At 37.2% G+C, this 12,467-nt stretch overlaps 1 protein-coding gene across 5 annotated transcripts in view; it reads right to left on the reverse strand.

The window, feature by feature from the left end:
* Positions 1–12,467, reverse strand: part of GSTCD (glutathione S-transferase C-terminal domain containing) — a 72,970-nt gene that overhangs the window by 60,228 nt on the left and 275 nt on the right. For 2 of the 5 annotated variants that reach the window (XM_075751504.1, XM_075751500.1), the window contains exons 2-3: positions 2,981–3,412; positions 869–1,333 (exon numbers count right to left, since the gene is read on the reverse strand). In XM_075751504.1, the coding sequence (XP_075607619.1) occupies positions 869–1,333; positions 2,981–3,391 (876 nt within the window). In that variant the 5' untranslated portion in view covers positions 3,392–3,412. Of the gene's footprint in view, positions 1–868; positions 1,334–2,980; positions 3,413–12,236; positions 12,261–12,412; positions 12,455–12,467 lie in introns of those variants that run through there. The other 3 variants (XM_075751502.1, XM_075751499.1, XM_075751503.1) reach the window with 3 other exon arrangements.

Consider the following 12,467-nt stretch of genomic DNA (forward strand, 5'->3'; position numbering starts at 1 on the left):
ACCAGGAGCATAAACAAATGAGCTTTTGGAAGCCTTTCCCCAGTCAGTACCCCAGTACCTTTTCAGCTCTAGTATGGGTTAGGAAAGCCAAGGATTTACACCTCTAAAAAGCCACCACAGTACCTGAATTTCTCTCCATTCACTGCCTCCCTAAAAGGCATTCTTACTTTCTTAGAAGGTACTTGTTTTCTTTTAGGCATATCTGTCCATGTCAAGATAAAGTCACATAAAGTTTCAAGTCTTTGTTGAAAAGAATTCCAATTCAGATAATATCCATGTAGTAAAAGTACAACAAACTGGGTAGGAATTCATTTTGCCTTGCCCGTAGTACACTAAAATCAAAATTAAAATAGGTTCATGCTTATCTACTTTTTTTCTATGCATACTGAATGTACTTTAAGTGTCCATTTTAAATCTCTCATGGTCGATATCCCTTCTAGTATTTTAAAATTATTATATCATTCTCAACCCTCCCTCCTGTTAAAATTTAAAAATAGGTTCATGCTTACCTACTTTTGCTTTATGCATATCAGAATGAACTTTAAGTGTCCATTTAAAGTATTTTCAAGAAGGAATTTTCTGGGCAACTTCATGCCAAAATATTTCAGCATAATATTTTAACAGTTAACAGTGTTTACTAAGTATCAATATGCTACGTATTTAAAAGTAATTTTGGTGATCTCACCAATCCCTGTTTTTTGTTTGCACAAAAACAAAGACAAATCTTCTGTTTCGGGTTAAGTTCACATTGCAAATGTCACAATGTATTTTAAATTTTAAAAAAATTTGAATTTTACAACTTTCCAGTTCTTAAAAAAAAACCCCAAACTTATACAGTACTCAATATTTACAGAACTTTTTGTCTTACCAAGAACTGATGGATACACGGCAAAAGCACTATATCTGCCAAGGTAAAATAAAGCCCTTCTGCAAAAACGTGGTCCAAAAGCGGAAGGTCAGAGGTTTTTGTTCTCCTGATGTGAGGGGCCTCCCTGTTAACTGCACCTGATACTTCCTCCTGGACAAGTAACTTGGAGAAAGCTATGCTCAGTTCCACACTTGGGAGTGGACGGTGATGCATTTCTACTGTTTCTCCTTCCTCTGTTGCTTCTTTACCAAGTACAGGCACTGCAGCCTTGGCACCTGCCTTCTGCTGTTGAAGTTTTTGCCTTCGAATTTTGTCATCATTATGTACTCGGACAGGTTCTCCAAGCTTCCTTTCAAGCCGTAAAATGTCAGGAGGAATAGTATGACAGTGCTCAGGAGACGCTGTCAAAAATCCTTCAACAGCCAGAGGTATGCTGATCTCACAAAGTCTGGTCCACTGGCTAACCTGTCAGATAAATGTACATAATTAATGTCTCCGCAGAAAGAGAAACAAAATCCAGGGTACCTTTTTGTCCACTTTAAGCAAAGAAATTCCAGCTTTAAATAAATTCTTTGATAATTTTATAAGCTCAGATATTCTGTATTATTTTTGCAATAGCAGAATTAGGAAGCTAAATCGTAGATATAACAGAATGAATAGTTACCCAATACAGCATAGTTTTATTCTTTATTATTGGCATAAGATTAGGGTGGCTGTGTAACTCAGAAGCAGCAAAGCTGTGACCAGTTTATACATCATCTCTACCAAGTGCTGGTAATAAAACCAGATTACACCAAACAGATTTTGAGCACATTTATTTTACAGAAATGCATTGTATTATTAGCGGTTTTTTAGCATGCAACATCAAAAAAAACTTTAGACTAACCAAACAGCACCTGAAAAAAATTACTTTTTTTTTTATGTTCTTATCCTTGTCCTCTTTTTCTTATTATCTGTACTTAAAGGTTTTAAAAGTTCTAAACTCTTGTCTTGTTCAGTTTACTCACTTTGTAGCCATCTGAAATATGGAATCAAGTTTTCCAGCAGTTCCAAGAAGAGATTAGAACCAGAGGTTTCTGGAGGTTGTCAGGGACAATTTCTTTATGCTAGTGCTAGATGGACTAACACAGGGATATGCTTCCCCAGATCTGCTACTTGCCAACAGGGATGAATTGGGTGGGAGGCACAGTAATTAATGGCAACCATGGATGTAGCGATCATGAAATAGTGGACTTCAATATTCTCCTGAGAGGAGTGAGGAAAGCAAGTCTAGATGGCGTCACCAGATGAGTAAACTGCTGTGTGATAAATTGGCTGAAATAGCAACTCAAAGGGTAGTAGCGGTTAATGGTTCACACTCTACCCTGATGGTCAGTTTGAAGTGGAGCTCTTTAGGGCTCTATGCTGAGGCCTATCCTATTTAATTATCTTTACTAATGACCTGGAGGGGTGACGGAATACACTCACATCAAGGATGAAAGTGAGCTGAGCGGAGCAGTCGTCAAACTCCAAGAAAGAGCTGCTGTTCACAGGGGCCTGCACAGGCTAGAGAACAGACTGACAGGAACTGACATCAAACTCAGTAAAACATCCTGCCCCTAGGATGGACTAAACCCCTTAATGGTACAGGCTAGGGACTGACTACCTGGCCAGGTAGCAGCTCTGCTGAAAAGACCCAGGACATCCTGGCAAGCATAAGCTGAACATAAGCCAGCAGTCCGCCTTGGCAGTGATGAAGGCTAACAGTACACGGTGCTCTTGAAATCTAAAATAGCAATGAATTAGGTATTTCTTATGTTTACTTCAAACTGCAAGAGCTGTACTTTATAACTTATTCAAACTACACTGCTAGACATGAAACAGATCTGACCTATTTTTTTTAATCTTAAGGTTCTTCCTGTGCTGCTAAAAAGTAGTATCTTGAAAAATAATTCTTTTTCATCTTTGTGCCAAAATAGAGATACTTCTCCATTAAGGAAATTTCATTTTCTAAGCAAATTAAGTTTCTTACTAAAATAACTTAGTTTCCATCAATATTAAGAGTCTACTCCAGAGTACTTAATACTTATGGAAAACCCTATTAATGTATCTAAGAGAAAGAGATGCACTCACTTCAGCACAGGCTTTTAAGCAGGTCTTCTTAAAGCCTAAGAGTTCCAAAACATACTTTTTAGATGGATCTGCCTCGTATGTTTTCTGTATTATATGCCTTAAGACAACAGAAAGCCCAGCTCTGCAGAACTTGCCATCTTTCACGACGACAGCAGGTAAACAGCAGCTCTGCACAACCACTGGAAGCTGACATCTGGAGATTAAATGGACCTCAAGATCACCAAGAAGTTTTTTTGTCACAAACTTATCATCCACATCTTCACTAGTTGGCACTAAGAAAATTTTGAATAATTTGCAGTCACAGTAGGATAGCAAAAACAGTGAAATAGATGTATGAAGAGGAAAGATACTATCTCTGTACTGATGGGAAAAATCCAAATATAAATGTTCTTCAGCAACACTATCTTTCATCTTCCTCCTGAGCTGAAGTTCCTGAAATAGAAATCAGAACACAACATTCATAAAAAAAATACAGAATTTAGAACAAAAAAGAAGGTTTGAAACAGTGGCCCTTCCACTATCTGCTAAAATTGATTTTAACATAACATACTATTAAAGATGTCCTGCCTGAATAAGTAGACTGCAGGTCCTTCTTGAGAGAAAATAATGGATTCGTATGTACACTGTCTCTTCACATACAAATCACTGATCAGGAAATTATCTGTGCAAAATTTTGTTTTACAATTTAGCATATTTCAGACATTAAACAAAACATGCAAAACCAAAATATTTCCTTTTAATTTTTTTTAGTGTATAAACATTTTATAGCAAGACTTTTTTTTTTAAAATCGATAATCTCCCACAACATTAACCATACATTAACGAAAAGCAAGTTCCTGAGCACATATCTACAATGGCCAGTTTCTTAATGCACACATTTGTCTTTCTGTAACTGTTAGAAGGCATATATATAGGTTATTAGGCCATGGGAAATAATATTTTTTGTTTCTGTATTAAAAATTAATCTAGAGCCTGACAAGATACTAACTGAACGTTAAGAGGACACACAAGAAGAAAAAAAAAAAATTTCATTTCAAGAATGCTACATGAAGACCTCAAACACACAACTACTTTAAAGTAGTTAAATACAACAGTAACATAGCTGAAATTAATGTTTTCTCATTATATTAAAAACCTGAATTCCTTTTCCTTATACTTGCTTGAAAATTACATTTTTCCTATTAAACTATTCCACCAGTTTAATATAAAACAATGATGCAATCATTCAATAAAACTGTGCATTAACTTACAAATCACAACTCGTATTGAAAAGCTTTAGACACTAGATGGCACTCTTAAAACAATCATTACAGAAGAAAGCTTATTATAAAGAGAAACAAATTTGAATGTTGCTCAGAAAGGCTAGTATGGTTTAAATACATATATAAAGCACAAGTGACATTGGAACAGCATCAGTCTTTCAAATAACTCTAGATTAATAAGGTCTCTGTACAGTTACATGAATGTGATGTAATTATATTAAAAGAAAAAAAGTTTTCATTTGATATATATAGGTCATTGTATTTTTTTTTTCATGTAGATGTGTACATCAAATTTACTATTTTATATCATCTATTACTGGGCCAAATCAATTGTCCAAAAAGAGGCAGTGGACCAATAAAATCAAGTCCACCTGACATTAAGTAAAGATCATAATAATGATTGTTACAGCGAAGTATTTTTAAACCATTATACGGCTTTGTCTCAGAACGACAGTGGCTCAATATAATAGTCCTGTTGCTTTTCTTTAATTTAATACACCTGCCACACAAAAAAATTGTAAAATACATAATTAAATACCTACTTTCCTAAAAGCTATTTTATTTGCATAAATCTTGACAGCATGTAAGTTGAGACAGATTCAATACCATAAGTACAGCCCTGTGGAAGAAATTATATAGTGAAGGTACTATTGAGGAGATTATCAAGAAGAGTTAGTCTTACCTGCTAAATCTATAGTTACTAGCATCTAAACTCATATCCTTAACTTTAGTACTTCTTTCAATATTCAACAGTACCCTCAGACACATTTGAGTTGTTTTTATTTTCCATGGGAACCTGTAGAGCATACAGCCCCACCTCTTCCTGGCCACTCTAGCCATTCAGAAATACATGTTCACCTTATAAATCATTTCGCCACTGAATTTTTTCTTCTAGTTGACCTTATAGGAGATAATCAGCTTTTTTGGTCGTTACCATGCTGTATAGAACTGCTAAATATTTTGGTAAATTCTGAAGAGGTTTCTATTTCCAAAGTATATCATTCTATAGTTTCCATCTGTTAATCACCTGTTCTTACAAATTATTCCAAATCTATCACTCAGGACTGCACAAGTAAAATATTAACCTTTTCAGCACACAGGTACACCGGCCCTTGTCCATTTTCATCCAGAGCAGCAGCTCTGAAGCACTGATTCGCCAGAGAGGATAATATATTATTAGACTAAAAATAAAAAATAAATTCTTGAAAGATGTCCAAATAGAGGTACTACTTAATCAGGCTACTGATTAAAATTTCAAAAATGTCCTGGTATGAAAACTGGTAGATGAAAGAGTGAACACCGTCAATGTGAATTCCCCTCCAATCTGTTGAAGAAAATTACTTCTACCCAGTAGCAATGAGTAATAGATAGCAGCCATCAGTCAGTCCCAGAGACAGTAACTGGAAATAATGACTTGTTGGTTATTGGTCTGCTCTGTATTCAACCCAGTAAATGCCACAGCTGACACTATCCTATTAATCTACCTGTCTCCTTGAAGTTTGAAATTTGACTTGAAATTTGTCTGGTCAAATTCAACTATTCTTATCTTCAGGTATACAACTATCACATATAGAAGTCACACAAACCAGATAAACCAATACTAGGATCTTGCTGAAGCAGGATAAGCAGATGCTGTCCAGAGCTACCCACTCCATTCTCTTGACAGGGTCAGAAAATGGGAAAATGCATGCGGCCCACCTTATTTAGTCCATAGTATCTTAACTTAAAGTCACTTCCCTCAGTCATTTTAGGTAAGGCTCTGGATTTTGCACTGAAGCAAAGATACACTCAGGAAAGGTCTGTTCTCAATGCCTAGAAGAGAGAACATCTGGGAGACAGCTGGGCCAGACAGCTTGAGGATGGTTACTAACTTCTTCGAAACTCGAAGTAATTTTTTGTAACTATACAGAGTAATTTACCACTAACTCAGCTGCAACATGGTGAACTATACCAGAGAGACTGAACTATTTTTATGAACCTAACCTTCTACAAAGACAGAAAGAACACAGAAACAATGACATTCAAGATGTACTTACACAGCAGCACTGTACTCACACTGTAAAATCAGAACATTTTGCAGATATTATTGAGAAAAAATTATTTTGGGGAGGGGAGAAAGGAAACGCCAAGACTTTTCTTCCCCCTCAGCCAGAGCAGTAAGCTAATGTCATTCAGCACGCAGCAGCAAAAGTGCCCATGTAAAGGACATGGTAGAAATGTCAACTGCAGGTGGCAGGAAGCCCAGGAAATTACTTGTTTTGACAGTGGCTCGGACCTAGATAGCGTCAACTAGTCTTGGTACCACACATTGAATTGGCTTAGTACCCTCTAGTCCTACAACGACAGAGTCGGTTCAGATTCTGATTTGGCTCTTTCTTGTATTCTCCTTCCTCAGGTAAAGCCACCTCATACAGGTAGTGCTTAAAATAAGCTTGGATAGCCTATGAGAGGGGTTCTCACTTAAGACTGCCCAGCACAACACAAGTTACTGTACTCAGTGGCTAGCAGTCATCCAGTACCTACCTGTAATTAACTACGCATGAAAAAAAAGTTCTCCAGTAACTCTCCACAGAATTGTACAATTCATCTCCATGAAGCACAAAGAACCAGTGAACACGTCTACAGAGGTAAGCATAATGCTCACTACAATTTGAGGTTTAGCTGCTCAAACACAGGTAGTTATATTGACCCCAAAATAAAAACAGAGCTTTCATTGCTCATTGACAAGAATCTCAGGGCTCTTAGAGAAGTTGCAACATCTGCTGTTGAATTTTGTGATATATAAAAAAAGCCATTTCTACATTTTCATCTGGTTGGATAGGCAGTTGTTTTTACTAAGTTTTCCAAAAGACATATTCTCCTTTACCTAGGTTTTGTGCACACGCTGAAGTTATAAAAAGTAAAAAAATGTTAAATACCACTCACTCATAAAACATTCATTAGCTACTCAGATTTTATTTTTTTACAAAGTACTCAAAAAATTTTAGAAGGGGATTCTCCTATGAAGGTGAGGAGAAGGGTTAAGCTAAGGCAGCTGTTTTGGTTAATTAGACTCTCCCTACATGGGAGAAAGGGAAATACAAAGATGAAAATTAAGGTCAATATTACGAAAATTTCCTTTTTAAAGAATCACATAAATAGTGACGGTATCAAGATAGCAACAATTAATCATCCCAGGTAGTAATTCTGAACCAAATAAAAACGAACTGTAAATTGCTAATTTCTGAAAAAAGTGCAAGCAACTAATATCTTACACTTAACAGCAGAACAAACTCCAGAGCAGGAGGTAACTCCAGCTCTCATCACAAAAAATACAAATGTCTCATTTCTTTGGTTGCCAGGGAGAGTTAAGAACATTGCACATTTCACAAGATCAGGTCTTAAATCTGAGAATGGGTACTTGCATATATAAATGATTTCCAGATCCTGACAAACCAATCTGTCATTTCATCATTTCGGTTCATACAGGCAATCAGATCGATCTCTACTAAAGGTCCTGATCCTGCAAGCACTCATAGTACCTGACCTGAAGCCATATACTGTCCCATTATTTTCAAATACAGTCCCAAAGGCTTCTCATGTAGTATACTACTACTTTTTTTCCTACCGAAGTCCCTTTATCTTCTCAAATTTGCAGTGCAACAACACTGAAATTGGTTTCCCAGAACGGTACTCCCTGTTCTGCTACTGATATGGTCAATTTAGATCTGAATTATTAAACTTATTGTGTGGAACGGAACAAATACTTTTAATTACGGTCCATTTAGGACAATAATACCTTTCTGTTTCCACAGCTAACCTTCAAAGGATGAAAAGATGAGCTTCACTCAGCAGGTAAACAAAAGAAATGTTGCACTTAAAGTTCCTGTTTGCATCCTCCAGCTGTTTCCTCCTCTGCTCTGCCCAGAGCAGTGGTCCAGGGACACGTCTCCTTTACAGTTGCCAAAGAACTTGCATCTAATGTCCAAGGAAGCATAAACAAACATGTTACATTATGTATCTTTAAATTCATGATAATTCAGGCTCAAATATCAAACTAAGTATTTTTAAAACTCTAACTATTGACTTAACGAAGGTTAAGATTCAAACGTCAATTTGCTAAGGTTGGCTCCTCCCTCTCCTGCCAATACTCACACTTAATTCTTCACTTTATTTCACTCAATTGAAAATACAAATTCTTAAGATGAAGGTACCATCCTCAAATAAGAACAGATAAGCTTATTAGCTGATATTTCTGCTGATGATCAAGTTAGGTAATTAACAGTGCTCACATTAAGATCAGCTACCAAGCGAACACCCTTAAGAGCTGAGCAATAGAAGACAATGTTTTTCAGAACTCTAAAGCAATGAAGGCCACTGTCTACACTCGGAAGTTACTTTTTGCAACTAGATTTCCTACAAGTTGTTTCTAAGTTAATTCTTAACATCTACAAGATTGTCAGGGAGCAAAGGACTTTTCTGTTTTCCTTTAACACAGTCAAAAGTTTAAGGGGTTTTTGCTTTTTTAATCCACCTGTATTCCACATAAGGGATTGCAGAAGACCAAAAAATACCAATTAAGTTAATTTTTGTCATAGTAAGTTGAAGAGCCAAATGACATTCTGAATAAAGTAAGTATCTCTTAGGGATTCAGTTTCATTGCAACTATAGACCTCTCAATGCACGGGGTAAACACAGAAGAAATTTTAACCTTTTTAGAACTTCCTACTACACCAAGAAGAAGAAAAAAAAAGAAAGTCTTCTGTAAATCACCTTTTCCCATTTTCTGACTTCTAAACACAGGTGTGTCTCTCTACCAACTTTAGAAAGCACTGCTAAAAGTTCTCCATCTTTATTTTTCATATAACACTGACAGGCACAGTGTAATTTCTGAACTCATACATAACTTTCATACCAACTGTTCAACTGCCAAATAACATGTGTAACTTGGTAACTTAAGAGGTTTTTTTATTCATATTTGAAATTAGAAGATTTAGACTAATCCAGCAGGTTTCTCTTGCTCTTACTCCCCTAGACATCAAAAACCTCTTTGCCATAAAAAAGATCATTCAGTGACTGCCTCAAAAGCTTATGTAGAAATTGTCTTTCAGCATCAGACAGTGACCAACATAAAATCACCTGCTACATTCAAAGGGGCCGTATCTTGAATTACAGCGCAACCATTCAAATAGATTTTCCTCTTTCTCCATTCAACATTTGTTTCTAGAAATACTAAGATGAGAGCAGCATTATTAAAATATTGTGACAGAGATTTTAGAGATCGATAAAATGTGCATTAGCTAATGCCAGAAATAAGACTTGTCCTTCACACAAGCTTTGCCATATATGTGGCTAAACTACAAGAACTGCATTCGCTACCACTGTCAGAAAGCCCAAGCGTTGAAGTTTGTCCTAATTCACACCAGCAATTCAACTCTGTCTGCATGCCACAGATCTCTACTGTCTCTTGTCTGACTAGATCACCAAGACATTTCTTCACAACTGGAAGCACTGAATATTCTTCCTTTACTGCAACCATATACAAAAAATGATGTTGCCATGTTGTTAACTAGTATTTTTCACTGAATTTAAATTTTGCTATTCCACTTGTTTAGAGAGAAGCTAGCAATTTTTAAGCAAACTGGAAAAGAACAGAAAATATTAGCTTTAGGGATGTTTAAAGCCATGTATCTTTCAGACCAGGATGATAGACTTTTTCAGACTACAAGTTCAAGAGAGCTAGCAGTGGAAAACCCCATTCTGTTTTTCGCATTAAACTTTTCAACATAAACAGAATTACTCTAATACTTTAATTCTCACAAAAACTTTAAAAAGTATTTTTAACAAAATGAGCTTCTGTAATGACTGCAATTCATTACATATTTGTTTCAATAGAATAGCAAAGCATTCAGTTTGGATTTGTTTATATTGCTAGTTATTGTAAAAAGTTCTATGTCCTCTCATCACAACAGTAACTGAACGTCTCAGACTTTCCTCCCAAAAGCCATGCAAGGTGGAATTTTTCTGTATTCCCATTATACATTTGAAAAAGCTGAAGCACAAAGAGAACTTTTAAATCAATGTCACACAGGAAGCCTGTCCTCGAGCAAGCCTAAAAACCAGACATTTTCCTTAAGGGTTTTGTTGTTTGTTTGTGGGTTTTTTTTAAGTCCGGTCTATGAATAAAATGTAAAACTACAATCAGGCTTACCTTATTCCCAAATCTCTCACAGAAGAGAAACCAGGATAAACGTGTCCAGGAGTTCTGTCTATAAGTTACTTTACCTGTGTTTCCTAAAATTGTTTCCTGTGAGAAGATAAGGTCGTCTTGCATCATCAATTGAACTGTACACTCTTACACTGCCATATCCCAGCCCTCTCCCGTCTTTTACTTCAGAGAATTTCTCCTAACATCTTGTCTCTAAGCACAGACATCTATAAAGCCTTGTTTCCTGTATTTTTTGTTTCTAAGACAGTTGGTTTTCCATACTATTTTGACTCTGCAGAATACATCTTTCTTGTGGATTTATGCACAGCCTTTCCTTTGAAAGACTTAATAGCCTACCTGTTGCCCGTTCTCACTTAAGTATTTTTACATAACTACTACCCTTCTATTAAACGTGAGAAATTTATGGATCCCTTGGCAGCTTACTAGGACAAAAAGCAGCCACAGACATATACAATAAAACAAAACACGGAACACAGAACTAACAAAACCTACAAGACATTGCACTATTCACAATATCTTTTCTGGCACTTTTCTTTCTCTAATCAGACTGTAAATTCTGTGGGAAGAGATGTTTTTTTATTCTGTACTGGCCTTATTTACAGTAGCCACTGCTGAAAGAGGAAAAGGGAGAAGTAACAAACTTCACAGGACTTGCAACATAACTTAAAGATAAATAATAGTCTACCTTTGGTATAAAAATTACCTTGGATATTAAAAAAAATAAACATTAAGCAAGTACGCTTTTCACTAATTGTAGGATTTGTTACCATTTTCTCTTTCCTTTCAACATGCATTAAACAACAGCTGCATAGTTTCACTGAGCTACTGTGTTAACAATGTAATAAAGAAAATTGTTGGGTTAAAAACAAATGTTTCCCAGGAAAACAAAAAATTAAAAAATTAAAAATAAGTAAGTACATAAGTACATCCTCTTCTTTTTAGTTCCTGAAAAAGACCTCATTTACTTGTTGATTATTACATGGTAAAATGGAATTTTTAATACACACATTAACATTTGAGTATTGTTCAACACAATAAATCATTTTAAAATAGTGTTCCTCCAGCAAATATTTAACCTATTTAAGGCAGATAACTCTGGAGGTTGAAGTTATATTTCTATCCAGATCACCAATTTGCTGTAGGAGTTTTGGGCCACCACTGCATCCTCAAGCGAATCCACAGAGAAGCACATAAGCTTTTCAGGAACAGCTTCAAAGCAGAATTTTAGACAGGTATATCAATGAGGCAAAAACTGCTGATGGTTCAGAAAGTCAGACACAGGCTATGAACAAGTCAAACTTAGAAAGACAGTATAGTAAAAATTAATTATTGCAGAAAATTATACCCCTGAGTTAAATTCCTTTGCACACCTAGTACAGAAAACCTCCACTCCAAACTCCTCTCAGCAGTCTATCAGCCCAGAAAAATCGAACCTGGTAGTCAACACTGAAACTTCTACTTTATTTTTTTTTTCCTTTCAAAAAGCTTAGCCATAAGTCACCAAGTGTCAGATGAACGACACGAAGGCTACAAGTGTCCTTCCCACCATCAACTACTACTGTACTTCAGTGACAAACACCTCAACAAGGAGTCTCCAACCAAACCTCCTTCACAAAACAGACAACGGCAAAAGGGTCAGACGCGGCCGTTCTCAGTCCGGAAGCCCGGGCGGGGAGGAAGCGGAAAACCGGGGCTCCCCAAGGCTGCGCAGAGAGTGCCGAGATCCATCATCCTGACCCGCGGAGGACCCCCCCCCGGGGCTACCCCCGAGCTACTGCGCACCCACCGGCTGCTCTCCCTCAGGCAGCCGGCCTCTCCCCCCCGCCGCAGTCTGGCAACGGCCGCGAGCCAATAAGACCCGCCCCTCCCGCAACGGTCCCGTCCCCCCGCGCGTGAAGCAGGGGTCAACCGCCGCTTACCCCGCCCCGCCCGCAGCACTCTCCCAGCCCGGCCCGGCCCGGCCCAACCCTGCCCGGCTCGGCCGCTTCCTCCCCGACTCCGCCCCTTCCTGCGCGCG

This window comes from Balearica regulorum, chromosome 4, assembly GCF_011004875.1.
Source record: "Balearica regulorum gibbericeps isolate bBalReg1 chromosome 4, bBalReg1.pri, whole genome shotgun sequence".
NCBI lineage: Eukaryota > Metazoa > Chordata > Aves > Gruiformes > Gruidae > Balearica > Balearica regulorum.